The sequence below is a fragment of the Nycticebus coucang genome, chromosome 10 (genome assembly GCF_027406575.1).
Source record: "Nycticebus coucang isolate mNycCou1 chromosome 10, mNycCou1.pri, whole genome shotgun sequence".
Lineage (NCBI taxonomy): Eukaryota > Metazoa > Chordata > Mammalia > Primates > Lorisidae > Nycticebus > Nycticebus coucang.
Genome location: NC_069789.1, coordinates 116,553,585 through 116,574,869, shown reverse-complemented (window position 1 = coordinate 116,574,869; position 21,285 = coordinate 116,553,585). Strand labels below are relative to the sequence as shown.

General features: G+C 49.8%; 2 protein-coding genes across 2 annotated transcripts in view; one reads left to right on the top strand and one right to left on the bottom strand.

The window, feature by feature from the left end:
- The first annotated feature begins 3,264 nt into the window (after positions 1-3,264).
- EMP3 (epithelial membrane protein 3) lies at positions 3,265-8,696 on the top strand. Its single transcript, XM_053605326.1, has 5 exons — positions 3,265-3,491; positions 4,453-4,545; positions 4,839-4,941; positions 5,771-5,911; positions 8,424-8,696. The coding sequence occupies exons 2-5, from the start codon at positions 4,468-4,470 to the stop codon at positions 8,591-8,593; spliced, it is 492 nt and encodes a 163-aa protein (XP_053461301.1). The 5' UTR covers positions 3,265-3,491; positions 4,453-4,467; the 3' UTR covers positions 8,594-8,696.
- Positions 8,697-9,630: 934 nt separating this feature from the next.
- The window catches only part of TMEM143 (transmembrane protein 143), a 33,415-nt gene continuing 21,760 nt past the window's right edge, over positions 9,631-21,285 (bottom strand). The window contains exons 4-8 of the mRNA XM_053605325.1: positions 20,348-20,542; positions 18,903-19,033; positions 18,172-18,451; positions 11,285-11,474; positions 9,631-10,763 (exon numbers count right to left, since the gene is read on the bottom strand). Coding sequence (XP_053461300.1) covers positions 10,453-10,763; positions 11,285-11,474; positions 18,172-18,451; positions 18,903-19,033; positions 20,348-20,542 — 1,107 coding nt within the window. The 3' untranslated portion in view covers positions 9,631-10,452. The remainder of the gene's footprint in view (positions 10,764-11,284; positions 11,475-18,171; positions 18,452-18,902; positions 19,034-20,347; positions 20,543-21,285) is intronic.

Genomic DNA, 21,285 nt, shown 5'->3' with positions numbered 1-21,285 from the left:
GAACTTGACTCCGAGCCCTAGACTCCTGTTCACCTCCCAGTTCAAGTTACCATTTTCCCAGCCCCTAGGTCCCCCGACTCCTCCCAAGACCAGAGGGCCTCCTTTCCCAGCACTCCAAGAGGCTCAATGACCCTTCCAGCCCCTAATTTTCCCCTCGGTGAGGCAAACTTCTAATTTCCTTGGGGATCTGAGAACAGGCTTAAGTTTCAGACTACTTACTCCCCTTACTCTCCAGGGATTCTTATTCTGGATTTACAACTTTAGCCTTGAGACCTGATGGACCCAAGAATTTGCCCCTTCCCCGATTCTTAGAGACCCTGAACCAGAACTGAATCCACTCAAGAACCCGATGCCTGATATAACTAGCATATACATAAGCAGTCAAGGGATTAAGAGTTAAAAGGGGAAAAAGTTTTAAATAAATAACTAGCATATACAATACTTACGTGTGCCAAACACTATTCTAAGAGCTACCCTACAATGTGTTTGCTATTATCTCTATTTTACAGGTGAAGAAACTGAGGCATAGAGACATGAATTACTTGCCCCAAATCACATTGAGTAAAGCAGTATGGATTTGAGTCCAGCCAGTCTGGCTGTAGAGTCTGTGCTGCTACTCCAGATTCTGGGTCCCCCAGGTAGACACCCATCCTCTGACTTGTCCATCCTCCACCAGGGTCAGGGAGCCCAACTAATACACACCCAGCTCTGGCCCCATCAGATACTCCAACATCCCATCATCCAGTTCCTTTCCCTTGCAGGGCCCCAGGATTTGAGTTCCCCAGCTCTCAATTCATCAGAGCCCTGGACATCTGGTTCCTAAGAGGTCCAGGTGCATAGTAGTTATTACTCTCCACCCTAATTCAATATCCCAAGAATAAATAATAATACATACATACATAGTTAATATTAAGTCCCTGGTAAACTTTCTTTTTTTTTCAGTTTTGGCTGGGGCTGGGTTTGAACCCGCCACCTCCAGCATATGGGGCTGGCGCCCTACTCCTCTGAGCCACAGGCACCGCCCCCTGGTAAACTTTCAAATGGCTTCCCACTGCACTTAGAATAAAATCCAAATCCTCCCCTAGGCGTCAAGGGCACCCTTTGATTTTCCTTCCCACCACTCCTTCTGGCTTGCTCTGCTCCAGCCACACTGGCCCTCTGTCTGCTCCCCAAACAACCTGAGTTTGTTCTCAAGAGTCTTTCCATGGCTCGGCACCCATAGCACAGTGGTTATGGCACCAGCCACATACACCAAGGGTGGCAGGTTCAAACCAGGCCCGAACCAGCTAAAACAACTGCAACAAAAAATAACCAGGCGTTGTGGTAGGCACCTATAGTCCCAGCTACTTGGAAGGCCAAGGCAAGAGAATGGCTTAAGCCCAGAAGTTGGAGGTTGCTGTGAGCTGTGATACCACAGCACTCTACTAAGGGCGACATAGTGAGACTCTGTCTCAAAAAAAAAAAAAAGTCTTTCCACTTCCTCTGCTTCTCCCCAGCATTCGAATGACTCCTGTCTTCAGGTCTCAGTTCAGATGTCACCTCTCCCAAGAGGCCTTCCCTGATTACCTTGTTTCAAGTACTCTCCTTCCATCTATTATCTCCATTGGTCTATTTTATTTCCTTCAAAATATTTATTATCCATCAGGTGCAGTGGCTCATGCCTGTAATCCCAGCACTTGGGAGGCTGAGGCAGGCGGATTGCCTGAGCTCACAGACTTGAGACCAGCTTGAGCCAGAGCGCGACCTCATCTCTAAAATAGCTGGGCATTGTGGTAGGTGCCTGTAGTCCCAGCTACCTGGGAGACTGAGGCAAGAGAATCACTTGAGCCCAAGAGTTTGATGTTACTGTGAGCTACAATGCCACAGCACTCTAGCAGGGGTGACAAAGAAAGACTCTGTCTCCGGCTTGACGCCTGTGGCTCAAGCAGCTAGATGCCAGCCACATACACATGAGCTGGCGGGTTCGAATCCAGCCCGGGCCCACCAAAACAACAACAATGGCTGCAACCAAAAAATAGCCGGGCATTGTGGCAGGCACCTGTAGTCCTAGCTACTTTGGAGGCGGAGGCAGGAGACTCGCTTGAGCCCAGGAGTTGGAGGATGCTGTGAGCTGTGATGCCACAGCACTCTACCCAGAGTGACAGCTTGAGGCTCTGTCTCAAAAAAAAAAAAGAAAGAAAGAAAGAAAGATCCTGTCTCCAAAAAAAAAATACTTATTATCTGAAATTTTGTCTTCATCACTGATATGTTTTCTCTTTATTGTCTGCCTCCCTCTATGAGAAGATAAGCTCCATAATAACAGCAGGACTTAAGTCTGTTTTCTTCTTCTTTTTTTTGAGACAGTCTCACTTTGTCGCCCTGGTCAGAATGCCATGGTGTCACAGCTCACAGCAGCCTCCAACTCCTGGGCTTAGGCGATTCTCTTGCCTCAGCCTCCCGAGTAGCTAGGAAGGACCACAGGCACCGGCCACAATGCCTGGCTATTTTTGTTGGTGTTACAGTTTGGCAGGAGCCGGGTTTGAACCTGCCACCCTCGGTACATGAGTCTGGCACCCTACTCACTGAGCCATAGGTGCCGCCCTGTTTTCTTCATTGTTAACTCCTAGTTCACGGTAGATATTCAATAAATGATGAAGGAAGGAAGGAAGGAATGGGTTAAGTGTACCTATATCTTATTCATCAAAAATAAGTATCAGAATTATTATTATCAATATTGTTATTGTCAGGATTAGTATGTTATTAGTATTATTATACCCACTATACATATTAGAAACCTGAGGCTTAGAGAGGTAAAATAATTGACCCACAGTCATTCAGCCAGGAAATGATGGCACTGCCACCTCCTGCCCTCTTCTAGAGCTTCATACATTTCATCTCTCATCCTATGATCCCTAACCTGGGTCAACTCCACTAGCCCCAAGCCCAATCTGTGCCACAGGAATCTGGCTGGGAGTCTCCCAGATTCCTATCCAGCTCTAGGCTCCATCAAGGAAAGCAGACATCAGGTCCCAGGGCAAGACCCAAAGACTCATCAGGCCCTCCCACCTACAACACTTGCCCCACCTGAGAGCCCCATTCCAAGGATTTCTCATCTCAATCCTGGAAGGAGCCCCATAAGATGTCTGTCTAGAGGCATTGGGTGGGGGCCCAGAGAAAGAGGAACTGGAGTGCCTGGGCCCTCCCGCTGGCAGCAGACCTCAGCTGGGTGCGGTGAGGGTGAGTATAAAAGGGTCAGTATATATTGAGAGAAGTAAAGAAAAGAGAAGACGGAGACAGAAGGAGGCCTAGTCAGTGTGGGCCGGAGAGAGAGAAAAGAGGCAGAAGAGGCAGAGAGAGAGAGAGGGTTCCGGGATTGGAGGGGAGAGAGAGGGAGGGAGAAAGGCGGCGAGGAAGGCGGGGGCCTCGAGAGGGTGGAAGGAGGGAGAAGGGCGGGGCACGGAGGCCCAAGCAAGGGAAGAGACTCCAACTCTGACTTTTTCCGCGGCTCTCGGGTAAGTTTCCAGTCCGTTATTCAGACTGAGATGTCTTTATTTAATTTGCTTGGGAGTGTGGCAGTTTGAGAGGGACACCCCCAGGATGAGAGAGGACCCCATACACACTTGCGGCCCCCATGAAAATCACTGTAATTTAGAAAGTGATCTCTTAGCATTTGGGGTGGGGATACGGGAAGGGGTGGGGCCCTGCAAGGTTTGGGGTCCCAGAAGAGTTCCCCACTGGAAAAATTCCTACAGTTTATCCTGGCAAGAGGGTCCACTCTCTTTTGAGGGTCCTAAGATGAGAACTTTGCATGAAAACATCCCAAGTCTGGAACTCTGAGGTCTCCTGTTTCTGGACCCTGAAAGGTTGTGGAAGGCGATCTCCTCAGGCTTCTCTCTCCACAACACGGATCTCATCCATTTCCCCGTCCTAGGTGTCCAGCAGGCAGTCTGGCAGCTGGGTGGGGTGAGGACCTCGTGGACATAGCCAGGGGCTGGGGTTTCCCTGGTGCTTGGAGGCAGAGGGGTGCGATGAGTCACCGGATGACTCACCGGGTCCCCCTCCTCCTCCCACCGCGGGAGAGGGGTGGTGTGAGTCAAGGATGCCTGTCGCCTGCTGGGGGCAACTCCTAACTCCTGATAAATAGGGGGAGTGGGAAAGTCATCTTTAATTTTCATTATCTGGCCCATGTGTGCCCAGACACAGGGCTCTGAGGACAGAGGAGCCACATTGCTGGTTCTACTCATTCCAGGACCCCCAATAATTCATCTACAACCCTCCAGCCTCTGGGGAACACAGGAATCCAGACTCCAGCTTCCTCCTCCCTGGAGGGACCCGGGAGTTCAGGCTTCCGCCGTCTCCTCCCTCAGACCCTGGAAGTCTGGACCCAAGCTCCCTCTTCCATCATGATTCGAGTTTCTCACCTGCCTCGTTGCTAATGTCTTGAGACTCCATTTCCTGTCTGCCCTTCCCCAGGCTTCTACCGCAGCCATGTCACTACTCCTGCTGGTGGTCTCTGCTCTCCACATCCTCATTCTCATCCTGCTTTTCGTGGCCACTTTGGACAAGGTAAGCCTACCTGGAGCTCAGAGTCCTTTTCCTCTCCTGCAGACTCCCGCCACGCCCCTCCTCTAAATCACTCTGGCCACACCCCCTTTCCCTAGCATCTACCCTCTCAGCTCTACCTCTGATGCCTCTCCCCTACCCTTCCCCGTAACACCCCCCTTTCCTACTAAATCCAAGCTCTGCCCAGTTCTGTCCCTTCCCGGGAACCTGGCCCTTTTCCTAACCCTTCCCACAGTATTCCTGATCCTGCCCTCTTTCATTTCCTAATCCTGCCCTTGTTTCACCGTCCATCCCAGTCCTGGTGGACTCTCCCTGGGAAGGAGTCCCTCAATCTCTGGTACGATTGCACGTGGAACAACGACACCAAAACGTGGGCCTGCAGTAACGTCAGCGAAAATGGTGAGGGGTGAGGGACAGCGGGACTGTTCTGCAAAGGGGAGGGGAACCCCAAGTCTCCTTATGGCACAAAATACTAGAAACCCCAAAAACTCGAGTGGGCGGGGTCCGAGCCTGAGTGTCAGAGTGGGTGGGGCTGATGAGTGCCTGCTATCTGGAAGTGGGCAGTATTTCTCCTGTTCTAGAGAAAATGGGTTAAAAGCCTCCTTATGATTCTGAAAGGGTGAAGGCCATATACTATAGGTTTAAAGAATGGGGAGGAAGTTCCCAAGAGTCTGAGAAGATCAGATTGTCTCCAAAGTTCTAAGGAGATTGAACTGGTATTCTGAATGGATGCTTGGGACCAATTTGTCCAAGTTCCAAAAGGGTAGAACCACTTTCGGTCCTAAAGGGGTGGAGCCAGATGCATATGAGTTCTAAAGGAATGGAGCTGTGTCTATCTAAAATTCTAGGTGAAAGAAGGTGAAATATTAAGTTGCTTTTCCCTAAGATTAACTGGTCTGCTCTCACTACTATTCAGCATTGTACTGGAAGTAGCCAATGCAACAAGGCAAGAAAAAGAAATAACAGGCATGGGAAAGGAATTAGTAAAAAGTGTCTTTATTCAGTGTAAATACATTTGTTTATGTAGAAAATCCTAAAAATTCTGCAAACTGATAAAGGAATTTAGCAAGGATACAGGGATCAAGGTCAATTATAAGTGATACTCTTATGTATTTAAGCTTGTCTGGCTTTAAATGGAGGGGGCAGAAATGGCACATGATGAACAAGCAGGTGGAGCTGGAATTCTGGATCCACTATGACTTCCACTTGTATGTCCTCCCTACTGCAGGTTGGCTGAAAGCGGTGCAAGTCCTCATGGTGCTTTCTCTCATCCTCTGCTGTCTGTCCTTCATCTTGTTCATGTTCCAGCTCTACACCATGCGGCGAGGAGGTCTCTTCTATGCCACCGGCTTCTGCCAGCTTTGCACCAGTGAGCACTCCTTCCCATGCCACCCCAGGAAATGAAGGGAAGGGATGTGATGTGTCAGGATGCTGGGTGCCCTGAGAATATAGATAATCTGATAAAAGAAAACAATTTCAGGAAGCACCTGTGGCTCAGTGAGTAGGGGACCAGCCCCATATACCGAGGGTGGCAGGTTCAAACCCCACCCCAGCCAAACTGCAACAAAAAATAGCTGGGCGTTGTGGCAGGAGCCTGTAGTCCCAGCTACTCAGGAGGCTGAGGCAAGAGAATCATCTAAGCCCAAGAGCTGGAGGTTGCTGTGAGCTGTGACGCCACAGCACTCTACCAAGGACGATAAAGTGAAACTCTGTGTCTAAAAAAAAAAAAAGAAAGAAAACAATTTCAACAGCCCAAAAACCACAGGAGTGCTTACATGGACTATCTCTCTGCTCCAGGAGGAAAATTGTAGTTTTCACTAACTCAAGGGTGGTTGAGGCATGTGTTTGAGTCTCAAGGAACTGGCATCAGAGAATGTAGGGCTTCAAGGAACCAGGGGTAGAGAAGGGGATATAGGTAAATAATTTAGGTCCCAGGGATGGTGAGGGGTAGATAATTGATACCCCCAGAAGACAGCTGTGAATCTTAGTAGTGATGGCACATTAATGGTAATTAAGTCAGCTTGTGTACCTACTGTGTATCAGACACTTTAGGGAGTTTTGTTTACTTCTTAATTTTTTTTTCTTTTGAGACAGAGTTTCGCTATGTCACCCTCAGTAGAGTGATACGCCATATCACTCTACTGAGGGTGACATAGCGAAACTCACAGCAACCTCAAACTTGAGCTCACAGCAACCTCAAACTCTTGGCCTTAAGCGATTCTCTTGCCTCAGCCTCCCAAGTAGCTAGGACTACAGATGCCCACCACAACACCTGGCTAATTTTTGGTTGCAGTTGTCATTGTTGTTTAGCTGGCCTGCACCGGGTTTGAACCCGCCAACCTTGGTGGATATAGCTGGCACCCTATTCACTGAGCTACAGGTACAGAGCCTACTTCTTAATTTTTTGACTTAAAAAAACTAAAGGGCTAAGTTAATCATAGTACTCAATTTTGGGAACATTATCTTCTTAGATTCCCACAAAGCCCCTCCTTGGCTTTATTTATCTATGTGTCTTGAGACAGAGTCTTGCTCTGTCACCCAGGTTCCCACAAAGCCCCTCCCTTGCACTATGACGTCCAACTCCTGGGCTCAAGCAATCTGCCTGCCTCAGCCTCTAAGGTAGCTGGGACTACGAGCCTGAACCACCATGCCAGGCTTGCTACGTTTTTTGTTTTTTTTTTTTGGCCAGGGCTGGGCTTGAACCTGCCATCTCAGGCATATGGGGCCAGTGCCCTACTCCTTTGAGCCACAGGCACCACCGGCTTGCTACGTTTTTTAAAAGGGTATCCCAAAAGTTTCCCACAAAGTTGTCATACAGAGGCTAAATTGGATATTTACAAAATATTGGTTACAACAAGACATGATTGCAAGAGGGACTTTACCTAACAATTGCAATCAGTGTAACCTGGCTTATTGTACCCTCAATGAATCCCCAACAATAAAATATATATATATAGAAAAAATGAATTCAAGAGCTCTGCAATTTCAAGGCCAACAAAAAAAAATATTGGTTACAAAATTTTACAAAATATTCTCTACGTGTTGGCTACCTCTTTGTAAAATTTTACAATAAATATTTTGTAAATAAAGGTATATTTAACTACAATTTCCCATTATCCATATGTATGAAGACTTTATGGGCGACTTTGGGGATACCTTGTCTTTTTATTTTTTTATTTATTTTATTTTATTTATTTATTTTGAGACGGAGTCTCACTATGTCGCCCTTGGTAGAGTGCCATCGCATCACATCTCACAGCAACCTCAAACTCTTGGGCTTAGGCGATTCTCTTGCCAAGGAGCTGAGACTACAGGCGCCCGCCACAACGCCGGGCTATTTTTTGCTTGTAGTTGTCACTGTTGTTTGGCAAGCCCGGGCTGGATTCTAAGCCGCTAGCTCCGGTCTATGTGGCTGGTGCCCTAGCCGCTGAGTTACAGGCGCCGAGCCACCTCATATTTTTAGGAGACACGGGGTCTCGCTCTTGTTCAGGCTGTTCTCAAACTCTTCCCGCCTCAGCCTCCCAGGGTTATAGAAGAGAGTGCTAGGGTTACAGGTGAGAGCCACAGCGCCTGGCCCCCTTGTATAACTAATTCACCACTGCATGTTTGGCTTGTAGATACACTCGAAAATATTCCTTGGAAGGATGGATAGATAGGTATTAGTGTCTCGTTTTATGGAAGAACCAGTGGTAGCCAAAGAGATTAAGTTGCCCACGGCCACTCTGCGGCTGCTTTGTCGCATGGTGCTGGGGGAAAGAACGGCGACTCCCAGCGTACTGCACCGCCGCCCAACCACCCTCCGGCGCTGCACTGTCGGGAGAGCTGTTGGAAAGTACAGTCTCGGTGTGGCCACTGCGTGACGCCATTCCCTTCTTCCGTAGGCGTAGCGGTGTTTACTGGGGCCCTCATCTATGCCATTCACGCAGACGAGATCCTGGCGAAGCACCCGCGAGGGGGCAGCTTCGGCTACTGCTTCGCTCTGGCCTGGGTGGCCTTCCCCCTCGCCCTGGTCAGCGGCATCGTCTACATCCACCTGCGGAAACGGGAGTGAGCGCCCCCCGCTCTGCCGCCCCACCAACTCCGCGCCCCTGGGTCTCGCCCCGAAGCTCCCGCGCGCCCTCCAGAGAATAAAATTGTTTAACCATGGGCTCTGCCTTTATCTCCTTCCTTCCTTTGGCCTCCAGGGACTTAGGCTGCAAATACCTGACCTCTCCTGAATCGAGGAGGGTCCCCACCACCAGCTGCTCCGCCCTCAGAATAGCGATCTCCCAGCTTCTAGCCCAGTTCTTCCCCCGACACGGGAGCCCGGAACCCCAGGCGCCTTTTCCTTCACACACCCCAGGAGCAGGGGCCCTCCCCTCTCGGGACCCTGGAATCCTCTGAGTCTAGACCTTTAGACACTTCTGGGGAAGAACCACGAGTCTGGGTCCCAGCAAACTCCGTTAGGATCAGGAGTCTGTAGTGCACAGTCCTCGCCTTGCCCAAAGTTGTGTCACTCTACACTACTCTATCTCTGGGACCCTGGCATGTTGTATGTATGTATGCATGCATGTATCTAGATTTTTTTTTTTTTGGTCTCTGTTTTTCTCTTTAACCCTCCCTCTGGACTTTCTTTCCCCCACCCCTCATATTCCACTTCCCTCTTGGAAACTAGTCTCCCTCCCTCGCCTTCCCCAACTCCTCCGTTTCTCCGCTCCGCCCAAAGGCTGCCTCTAGCCCATAGGACATGCCGTAAAAATTAGAAGGAATCCGCCTCCTCCTGGCTGACCCAGTCCCACACCAAGTCACATGTGAGGCCTGAGTTGGATTTTACAACACCACCACCCCGACTGTGTGTCTTTGAGGGACGAACAATCTGTACAACCGCACATGGCGACTTTATCTCCTCCGTTCATGAATCAGGTCCAAGATCCTCTTCTATGATCCAGTCTTTGCTTTATGAACCATGAATCCAGCCTCTCTCTAGGACTATAGCTTTCCCTATCTTGGACTCCTCTACATGCATTAGCATCCCAAGATCCAGTCTCTTTCCTAGGTTCTGATGATTCCCCCCCACCCTGAAATTCCTCCAGCCATTCCAGTCATCCAGATTTATTAAACATGATTTATTACTTTAGGAGAGGGGATGGGGAGAAATTGATAGACCAATAAATATTGCACAGTCCGCTGGTGGTGGGTAGATCCAGACCGAGGTAGTTTCCGTAGAAATGGTGAGGGTCCTGGGCAAGGAAGGCACCTGAGATTGTTGGGAGCCTGAGTGGCAGAGTCTCGGGGTGAGGGTGGTCTCTGTTCCCTCCAGACCCAGAGATTTCTGCCTGGCACAAGGTTCCCAAACCCTTCAGCCTGGACACCCTGATCAGCAGTTGACCAGATGGCTCGCCATATAAGCAGCAGCAGTTGGTAGAAAGATTAGGTTTGCTTTAGAAATTCCAATTAGTTGCTTCTCTGCAACAACTGGCTGTCCAAGGTTAGTAGCGCCCAGCAGCTGTCATTGGCTGTTTGTCAAGAACCAAAGCTAACCAGCTCTGCAAAGTAGTCGGCTGGGGCCCCGCCTTTGTGCATATAATGGATGGTTTGCCCGAAACCGACTAAAAAGACAATGATATATAGTCTCGGGAGGGCATAGGATTAACAACTCTACCTAGTGGTTTACAGAACCCAAAGCTTAACAGCTGCGATTGGCTGACACCCCCAGCTACTCAACTAAACCACTTTTGGATTTTTATATTGAGAGTGGGTCTAAGCAATGGACTAGAAGCTGAGCTAAATGGATTTGATTGGCTGTTCCTTAGAAGGGGTGTGCCTAGCAACTGTTGCCTGCTTTGATTGGCTGCTTAGTTTGAGCTTAGTGTAACAAAAATTGCTTGTCAGTAATTGGAAGTTGGAAAGACAAAGCGCAGTAACTATGATCTACAGCTTGACGCGAGGAGGCGGTGCTTCGTTCCCAGCCTGGTGGCTAGGCGAGGCTGGGCGAGGCGGGGCTGGGGCTGGGGCTGGGGCTGGGCAGGGGATTTTACTGCTGGGTGCGGTCTGCGGGGAGAACTCGGAAGCGATTGAAGCCAGCGGGCCTACTTTGGGGAAACCCGGGGGTGGGTACAACCCCGTGCTAGGAGTCAGAGCTTGCAGGTGGGCCAGGGCCCGAGTTCCGTCGAAGGACACGTCACAGCCTGACTGGGCCAGGAGCCAGTTCTCCACCTCCGACTGGAGCCACTTAGAGGTCTCTGCAGGAGAGGCAGGTGCTGTGAGGTTAAGCTGGGAATGACTGGGAGGGGCCCGCGGAGAGGGGCATGGGTTTGGAAGAAATCAAGGGATACACTTGAGGCTGGGGGGAGGGGGGTAGAACAATGCCTAAGAGGCTCTAGAGGGCCAGAAGACTCTGGGGCTCTCGTTGGGACTCTTTTTCAGGTCTGGGTACCGGAGGGAAGGGGACCACCTAGGGCTCATATAGGAAGCGGACACGGGGCTCTTGTAAGGAGAAAATGGGCTCATGTAGGGGAAGAAGGGCGGGAAAGGGCATGCCTTGGATCCAAGACCCCCATCGAGTCTGGGGTCATGAGTGGGAAGTCACACCAGAAACCAAGGTCGGAAAATGGCTTTAGGAATCCTATCTGCTGAGGATTCCTTCCCGCAAATCTGGCAGGTTCACCAATGGGAACTGGGGTGGGTCCAGTGTTTCACTGAGGTGGGGCCACAAAGAGACGCGGAGGCTTGGCGGGAGCAGAGTACCAGGGCCGCTTCCTACCTTCCGGCGGGCCGCTAGCGCCCCCTGGCCGCCGGGCCAGGAAGCTGTGTGCCAGGAGCGCCTCTTTGGTGTGCTCGTCCTGCGCGCGCAGAGCCAGGGCGCTAAGTAGCTCGGAATTGTTGGACGTGCTGCGATAGTACAGCATGTGCGCCAGCTCCAGGGCCTGGGCGCTGCGCCGCTGCCCGAACATCTGCAGGCAGGACATCACTTGGCTGGGTCATTTCCGGACCTCGCCCATCCACCCACACACCCCTGGGTCAATCACTCTGGCACTGCCCTTCCCACACACAGCTCAACCCCAACCTCTTCGGTGAGGGTCCCTGAGATGGGGGTCCGAGGATCTGTATTCTTAACACACACGTTCTGGCCCCAGTGGCTCCGAGACCGCCAGCCCCACCTAGGTACTGGGGACTACAGTTTTAGTCTATTAGTAATCACCTCAGCAGTGGTTTGTTCATTCGAACCACGTGCTAATGGATTTGCTCAAAGATTTCCAGAGGATACCGAGTTAAACCCTTGGAAGATTTTTGCTACAGTAAGTCCTTATCCTTTATAGACATACTAAAGTATGGTCAAAACTATCCGATGGTGGGCTCGGCGCCCATAGCACAGTCTTTAACACAGTGGTTAGGCGCCAGCCATGTACACCGAAGCTGGCGGGTTCAAACCTGGTCCAGGCCTGCTAAACAACAATGACAACGGCAACAAAAAATAGCCGGGCGTTGTGGCGGGCGCCTGTAGTCCCAGCTATTCGGGAGGCTGAGGTAAGAGAATTGCTTAAGCCCAAGAGTTTGAGGTTGCTGTGAGCTGTGATGCCACAGCACTCTACCCAGGACAACAACTTCAGACTCTGTTTCGAAAAAAAAAAAGGGGAAAAAAAAACTGATGGTGGAGAGTGGTCTTTAGACAAAATCCAATTAACTATTGCTAATTATTGATGCTGGTGCTGGCTACATTGGAGTTTATCTTACTATTCTATTTCTGTATGTGTTTAAATTTTTTTGTTTTTGAAACAGAGTCTCACTGTCACCCTGGGTAGAGTGCCTGGCATCATCATAGCTTACAGCAACCTCAAACTCTTGGGTTCAAGCAATCCTCCTTCCTCAGCCTCCCAAGTAGCTGGGATTCCAGGCACCAGCCACAACACCCAGTCATTTTTAGAAATGGGGGTCTCACTCTTGCTCAGGCTGGTCTGGAACTCCTGAGATCAAGAGATGCACGGCCTCTACCTCCCAGAGTGCTAGGATTATAGGCACGAGCCATCCCACCTGGCCCCTGTTTGAGCTTTTCCACAATGAAAAAAAGGTTTCTGGGGGTTTTTTTGTTTGTTTGTTTGTTTTTTAAGACAGAACCTCACTATGTCGCTCTCTGTAGAATGCTATGGCATCACAGCTCACAGCAACATCAAACTCTTGGGCTTAAGTGATTCTCTTGCCTCAGCCTCTCAAGTAGCTGGGACTACAGGCATCCACCACAACACCTGGCTATTTTTTCATTGTCATTGTCATTGTTGTTTAGTAGGCCCGGGCCGGGTTTAAACCCACCAGCTCCAGTGTATGTGGCCGGCATCCTAACCACTGAGCTACAGGCACCAAGCCAGAAAAAAAATGGTTTAAAATATTAAACTGTAAAGAGAAGTGAAGGAAAGAATAATGTTGGGGGAAGGGATGTTCTAGGGCCTAGCTGTCTATTGACATCCCCCTTCCCCACCCCTGGACCCCTCCTTACATGTACCCCTTTCTCTAAGAAAGAGAAATGAGAGCCCACTAGTGCCCTCTGGGTTGACAGTGAAAATGTACCCCAGCATTCCCCCATTCATCTTGCAAGACCACTTGATCCTGCACCCAGCAGGCCTGGGTACCTGCCTCAATTATGCCCCTACCAGCTGTGAGCCCATGGCTAAGACCAAAGTCCTGGGATAGCACCGTCTGTAAAATGAGGTTGATGCCAGGGAGGGGTCAGTAAGTCAATACACGGTTAATAAAACCCTCAGGACAGAGCCTCCCCACTCAAAAGCACTTAACAAACATTAGCTATTATGGAACAGTCATCCACAACCCGTGCTGGGTGCCCATAAAGTGTTGCCTGTCTTCCATCAAGGATGGAGGTAAAATGCCTCTAAAGTCAACACACCACAGAAAATTGCTGAAATGGCCTACACGGTACTAGTGACACAGCTGTGTGTGGACTATACAAACTCAGCACAGTCAGTTTATGTCCTGGCACTGAAATGAATTGCCATTTCTTTGGCTGAGGGTGGAGATGCAAGACTAGCTTGTGTTAGGGACCATTTCATATGAAAACACCTTAGGTTTTGTTTGTTTTGAGACAGAGTCTCACTTTGTCGCCTTTGGTAGAGTGCTGTGGCTTCACAGCTCATAGCAACCTCAAACTCTTAAGCAATTCTCTTGCCTCAGCCTCCAGAGTAGCTGGGACTATAGATGCCCACCACAATGCCTGACTATTTTTAGAGATGAGGTCTCGCTCAGGCTCAGGCTGGTCTCAAACTCCTAAGCTCAGGCAATCCACTTGCCTCAGCCTCCCAGAGTGTTAGTATTACAGGCATGAGCCACCAAGCGTAGCACACCTTAGGTCCTCAGACTTTTTAAACAGGGGGCCAGGTCACTGTCCTCAGACAATTGGAGGGCCAGACTATAGTTTAAAAAAAAAAACAAAACTATGAACAAATTCCTATGCACACTGCACATACCTTATTTTGAAGTAAAAAAACAAAACAGGAACAAATACAATAACACTGCCTCATGTGGCCCACGGGCCACAGTTTGAGGACCCCCCAAGTGTCTGCCAAGCTTATGGGGTTGAATTCTGCATTAAAGGAGTAGATCATGCCACTCCACAGCACAGAGACAAAGCTAAACCTCTCCCCAGACAGGGATTGTCACCTGCAACTGGGATGGTCCCCTCAACACTCAGCATGGCCCACACTGAGCACAGCATCTCCCCCAGCCCACTTGTTCCTCCTCCCCTGGAATCCTTATCTGGGGCAGCCCCACCCCTGACACTGTCCTCACATCCTCCTCACCAGCCTGTCAGTCCCCAACCTCATCCTGCTATACTTTGACTCTCTCAGTCCATCCCCTCCTTTCCAGCACCACAGCTCAGCCCCAGTGCAGGCTTTATCCTCACCTTCCTTGTGCATCACCCCAGCCTTCTCCTAGCCTAGATTGTCCCTGTCCGCACACAGCTCCAGAGCTGACTCTGCCCTCTCCTGTTCACAGCCTTCCCATGGCTCCCCAGTGCCCCTGCCCTCACCTTCTGCTCCTCCTCTCTGGCAAATAAACTAGGCCCTGCTCTTTCCTTCCTCAGGGCCCTGAAACAAGCCAAGTCATCCCTGCTGTGTTCTTGGAAAACACTCACTGCCTCATCCTCAAAGTTAAGGGTGGACATCAGTTCCCATGGATAAGCAAGGACTTCCCATGTCTCTCACTCTGTGCCTTTACAGAAGCTGTTCCCTTAGACTGAAATGTCTTTTCCCCCTCACTGGGCTGGTCAACCTTGCTCAGCCCTCACCCTTAGCTCAGAAGCTGCCTGCTTTGAGAAACCTTCCCAGATGTCCCAAGCAGGAATGATGCCTTGTAGACTCCACCATACCCTAGGCTTCACTGTGAGTCCCCTTAGCCCAGCTGTTAAGGCTGCTGTGGGGCAGCCTGAGGAGGGTTGTTGATCCAGGGCCTGCAGGCGCATCAGCTGGATCCTGTCCCCAGGTTCCTGTGGTACCTGCTACCTCCACTAGGCACTGACAGTGTGTGTCTGTGGTCCTTGTTCCTCTCCCTCTGGACCTGATGCATCCGTGGGCACCCAGGACAGCCACCCTCCCCAGGTTGCCCCACAGCAGCCTTAACAGCTGGATTAAGGGGACTCACAGTGAAGTCTGGGATATGGTGGAGCCCACAAGGGGGCTTACCTTAGGTTTTGTGCTTATTGTTTGTTTGTTTGTTTTGAGACAGTGTCTCACTTTGTTGCCCTGCCGGGGACCTCTGGGAAGGTTTCCCAAAGCAGGCAGCCTCTGAGCTAAGGGTGAGGGCTGAGCAAGGGTTGACCAGCCCAGTGAGGGGGAAAAGACATTTCAGTCTGAGGGAACAGCTTCTGCAAAGGCACAAAGTGAGGGACAGCAGGGCTCTCCCCTGTGTCAGGCTATGAGCAGGGGAGGGGCAGGAGAAGTATGGGGCAGCTCAGGGTTAAGTGGGGAATGGGCTGGAAGAGACAGGCTAGAGGTTGGGAAGACGGCCTGAGCAGGGGCACAGCACAGAGAGGAGTACACAGGGCACAGAGGCTCGGGGGGTAGGAATGATACGCTGGGGAACAAAGAGTTGAAGGACAGGGGAAGGCAGTTCTGGGGGGTCTAGCCAGTGACTGAGGGGACAATAGACCATCCATAGATGGAGAACCCAAGAGGAGGAGGTTGGGAGAGATGCTGTGGTTGGCTCAGCCAAGACAGTGAGTGTGAGAGGTCCAGGGGGAGGGCTTTCCCTAAGTCACCTGATCGTGGGCAGTGGAGAACTGATTGTAGAAACCACAGACACAGAAGAGCTCTTTGAGGGGAAGGAAAAGGGCCTTGCATCCTGCAGCAGGAGTCTGATCTCACCACCTATCCCAAGATAAGACAGGGACTTGGGAGGAGTAGGGCTTTGGGAGGAAATTGGATGCTAAGCTCAGTGGGGCTAAGGTTTGGGAACAGAGAAAGGGGCCTGGGAGGACCCACATTTTAACGCTGGAACCTCAACCTAGGACATGGGAAAATAGCTAATGAATGCACCACGTTAACTAAAGAGCTGGATTTTTGTTATTTTATTTTCATTTTTGTTTTTTTAGATAGGGTCTTGCTATGTTGCCCAGGCTTATCAGAACTCCTGAGCTCAAGCAAGCCTATATGTCAGCCTCCCCAGCAGCTGAGCTTACAGGCATGCACCTCCATGTCCAGCATGAACTGGGTTTTAAACTAGCCTTTTCAGAGCATCGCAGGCTCCACAGCCACCCTAGAGGCACTGAGTGGTGGGACAGAAGGTCCCTCTGAGCTGAGACTCAGTGTTTCCTCCCCAGAAGGGTTTGATACCTCTTGCTGGCCTCCCTGCCTTTAGTCTCACTCTTCCCCTCTATCTTCCATGGTCACCATAGTCCCTCTGTGTTTACAGCCCTTCCATGGTGCCCCACTCTCCTGAGGATAACGTCCAGGGTCCTCTGGGCATTTAAGACCCTTACCATCCTTTGGGGCCTCACCTCTGTACCCTATATCCCAGACTCCAGCCACGCAAGGTACACCAAGCTGTGCTCACTGGTCCCTTCTCCACCAGACTCATTCCTCCCCTTTCAAAGCATCACTCAGATCCTGCCTGAGCCCTGGTGTTGAACAGAAATCGTTCCCTCCACAGCTGGTCTGTTGGCCCGGGAACCCTAGTACCTCTCAAACAGCACAGCCTATTATCTGAGGGATTTATTACCAGTCTTTATAAGAGCCAGTTGGGATGGCTGAAAACAGCTTGAAAACCAATGAGCCAGTAGGTGAATGATTGAGTACAACAGATGCCTCACACCAGTCTACACTCCTGGGGTCAGTGCCAGCGCTGGGGAGAATCAGTAAAAGGCAGCTCCTCCCAGCTGACTCAGCCTTTGGACAGGGCATACAGTTTGGCAAGTAGAGCACAAATTGGCTATCAGGCTCCCACTTGTCGCCTCAGCCACAAATCCTTGGATGGTGAACACCCTGTGCAACTGTTTAAGGCAGCCCTACACTCACATGCAGCAGAATCAGGAAGAGAGCTTGTTAAAAATATAGTTTCCTGGGCCCAGTCCCAGAGTTTCTAATTCAGTCCAATAGGGCTGGAGCCCAGGAGGCTGCATTATAAGCTAGCTCTCCCAGGGATAATGATACCCAGTCAGGATGGGGATTCAGAGAACAAATAGCCCAATTGGTAATGATAATAATAATAATCATGATAATAGCTAAGTCTCACATAGTACTTCCCGTCCTCTGTGTGAGGCTCTATTCTCAGCACCATATGCATATTCATTCACTTAATCCCCACAATAACCCTGTAAGTTAGGTTCTATCATCATCCCCACTTTGTGATTCCAGAGCTGAAGCACAGGGAGATTAAGCAACTTGCTCAAGATCACATAGCTAGACGATAACAGAGTTAGATTCAAATCCAGGTGGCCATGATGTCACTAAAGTACCACTAATGCAGATGCTAATGAGCTGTTAGCTCCCATGTAACACCTACCACGAGCCAAGCACTGTGCTCACTGCTTTTCATAGATTCACTTACCTCCTGCTCACAATACCCCTACAGGTTATTATTATCCCCAATTTCCAGATGAGGAAATTGAAGCACAGAGAGATTAAGAAACCCACCCAAAGTTAGGTATGGTGGCTAACACATGCAATCCTAGCACTATGGGAAGCTAAGGCTGGAAGATCACTTGAGGCCAGGAACTTGAAACCAGCCTGAGCAACACAATAAGACCCCATCTCTACAAAAAGTAGAAAAATTATCCAGATGTGGTGGTGCACACCTATAGTCCTAGTTACTTGGGAGGCTGAGGCAGGAGGATCACTTGAACTCAAAAGTTTGAGGTTACAGTGAGCTATAGTGATGGCATTGCACTCTAGCCCAGGCAACAGAGCAAGACCCTGTGTCCAAAACAAAACAAAAAAAAAAAAAAACCAAGAAAGAAAGAAACCACCAAGATAAGTTGAGTAAATGAGGTAGGGAAGGAAAACAGAAAGGAGGGAGGAAAGAAAAGAAGGAATGAAGGACATCACCACACAGGAATAATGCATGAAATAAACAGAAACACAGATGGCCCAACCTATCTAAACACCAAAGCACAGGGACACAGGAGGTATGGTGGGGTGGCCAATGTACCTTGGAGGCCCGGAGGCCCATAAAAATGGCAAAGAGCAGCAGCAGCAGGGAGGTGGCCACCTTGAGATCTGTGAGCACAACCATGCCCACGTTGACGAAGAACACCACGCCAGAAACCACCAGTGTGAAGTTGAGCAGGGCACGCTGCAAGGTGGGCGTGCGCACCTTCAGCTCGGGCAGCAGCTGCTCTAGACCCTCCAGCGGTGTGTCCTTGAAGCTCTTCAGCACCAGGTGTCCTCGTTTTGTCCGGGCTGCCAGCACCACCCGCTTAAAGTATCTCCTGAGAAACAGAGGCAGAGGCAGAGGCAGTAGCAGGATCAGGACTGCCCTGTGGAGACCCTCCAACCCAAGATGCTCTCTTTGGCTCTACAGTCACATAGCTAACTTAAAAGCCTTAATAGGAGAAGAAATCAGAAATAAGTTGTGCCCAGTAATAGATCGGTTAAATAATGCAGTCCTATCACTGGACATACACATTACTCATTCTTCAGAATACAGACTTCTCTCTAAGCTTCAATTCTCCTTACTTGGAAAATGGGGAGAAACTTCCTCTTCCCCTGGGAACTGTACTATTCACTTTCTCTTGGGAAGAAAAGGAAGCATTTGGATGATTCACACCTCCTCGTTTCTTCCTACCCCAAACACCCAAATCCAGACACTGACCTATCAGTCACCTTTCATCTCTAAGCTTGCTCTTTTTTGCTGCAGCTAGGGAACAGAGGACACCTCACCTCTCTGCAGGGGGTAACTTGGTGAAGAAGCCACGCTTGGAGCCCACACTGGACATACGGGGCATGTGCCCAACTCGCTGGCCCAGGGCCCAGAACTGCATGTAGATATACTGGTCCAAATTTACTGTCACCTGCCAAGGAGAGTGAAAGAAGCAGAGGCAGCTGAACCCAGGCAGGATACCAGAATTAGATGTCCCTCCCTGAAATAATTTCCCCACTTTCCCTATTTATGACCATTCAGTATCTAGGCAGGGCAGCAACATATGAGCGTTCACATCGTATACTGCACAAGAACACACCATCAAAGACAATGCCATTCCTAGAATCTATGTCCTAGAATCTAAGATGCCACCGCACAAGGGCACACCATCTAATATGGCACCATTACACAGCAGTCATCTTATTATCCTATTTCCTATAAGCTAAGGTGCTACTGATTTTAAGATAATTCAATTATCTTATGAAGCAACTAAAAAAGAAAATATGTTGCCAATTGAACCACCTCACACCACTGCTTGTAAATCACATTCCAATTTCAGAGATGACAAAATATGACTTTAGAAAATGTACATTTTAGGGCGGCACCTGTGGCTCAGTCGGTAAGGTGCCAGCCCCATATACCAAGGGTGGCGGGTTCAAACCCAGCCCCGGCCAAACTGCAACAAAAAAATAACCGGGTGTTGTGGCGGGCACCTGTAGTCCCAGCTACTCGGGAGGCTGAGGCAAGAGAATCGCTTAAGCCCAGGAGTTGGAGGTTGCTGTGAGCTGTGTGATGCCACGGCACTCTACCGAGGGCCATAAAGTGAGACTCTGTCTCTACAAAAAAAAAAAAAAAAGAAAATGTACATTTTAGGGCGATGCCTGGGGCTCAATGAGTAGGGCGCCAGCCCAATATATGGAGGGTGACCGGTTCGAACCTGGCCCAGCCAAACTGCAACAAAAATATAGCCCAGTGTTGTGGCAGGCACCTGTAGTCCCAGCTACTCTGGAGGCTGAGGCAAGAGAATCGCCTAAGCCCAAGAGTTGAAGGTTGCTGTGAGCTGTGGCGCCACGGCACTCTACCGAGGGTGACAAAGTGAGACTCTGTCTCAAAAAAAAAAGAAAGAAGAAAAAGTACATTTTAAAATCAATAAAATGTAGAACTTTGTAAAATGTTAGCATTTTTATCATAATTTTGTTGACTTTAAGGATAGCGTTTTGTATTATCTGTTATAACAATTTTCTGGTAGATGGTCATAAGAAAATCCCTATCATATGATACTTTTCCAACAGATGGCAGAGAAGTGATCTGAAAAAGTGGCACCTTTTTCTAACTTACTAAGTGTGCCACGTGTCCTGTGCTCAGGACTACTACTCCCAGCAGCCCGTGCATACCAAAGGCTCCACCCTCACAAAGGCCTCCTGGAAGTTTTGGTTCCACTCTGGAACCAAAAGAAAACAAGTACCTGGACCTCATCCTGAGGGTGGTGGACCACCAGTGCATAGGCCAGGGCGTCCTCAGAGAGGGGGTTGAAGTTGGCCTGGGCCAGCAGGGGCCCCAGGGCCCGAAGCACCTCTTGCTCATTGGACAGACGCTGGGGGTCTGTTAGCGATGGCTGCTCAAGGGTCTCCCTGTCAGGGTTGATGGGGTCATACAAGGCCTGAAGAGAGTCACAGAGAAAAAAAAATGGGCTGGGTTACAGCATGAAGGATTGTGGAGACACTTAAGGATATTCCTCTTCCTTCCTCATCCTTTCCTTTAAATGATAGAGCACCCCCAGGACTTGACCTCCGGCCCTCTTCCCTCTCTTCAAACTTGCCCTCAGTCACCTTGCATTCCTGTGCCTTTATACACCATCTCTGTGCATAAACTACTCAACTCACACCTCCAGGTGGGCCTCTCCTCCACGTTCCAGAACTAACATCCAATTTCAGTACATAGGCACGTTCTTCCCTCTTCCAAGGCCGATGTGGGGCTGCCCGGGGAGAGACTACATTTCCCAGCCTGCCTTGCGGCTAGGCATGGGCAGGAGACAAGGGTTTGCCCATAGACTGTAAGCGGAAGTGACAAGGGACATGGACAACTTTCCTCTCACTTCTTGGTCCCCTGAACTTCCACTCTTTCCTCGTTCTGCCAGGTTAGAACACTGTTTTGCCTACTGTTATGTAAATATTTTTAATTTTTCTGTACATTACAATGTTTTGACATCTTAAAAATCTTTTCGAGCTGTAGAAAGACTGTCCTTCCCAGATCTAGGCAGTTCTTACAAATAGCAAAGGGCCCAACCAGGAGCTGGACTTTAATATGCTAACCAATCCAGAGCCAGACCTCCTTTTATCTGCCCTTGCTGCCAGGAGACAATACTCCTCAGTGGGAACTGTCCCAGGGCCAGGTCCCAGGTCT

Coding starts and splice junctions, on each gene's coding strand:
- EMP3 (XM_053605326.1), top strand. CDS start 4,468: ATGTCACTACTCCTGCTGGTGGTCTCTGCTCTCCACATCCTCATTCTC. Junction 4,942..5,770: donor CAGTAACGTCAGCGAAAATG/GTGAGGGGTGAG, acceptor TCCCTACTGCAG/GTTGGCTGAAAGCGGTGCAA. Junction 5,912..8,423: donor CTTCTGCCAGCTTTGCACCA/GTGAGCACTCCT, acceptor CTTCTTCCGTAG/GCGTAGCGGTGTTTACTGGG.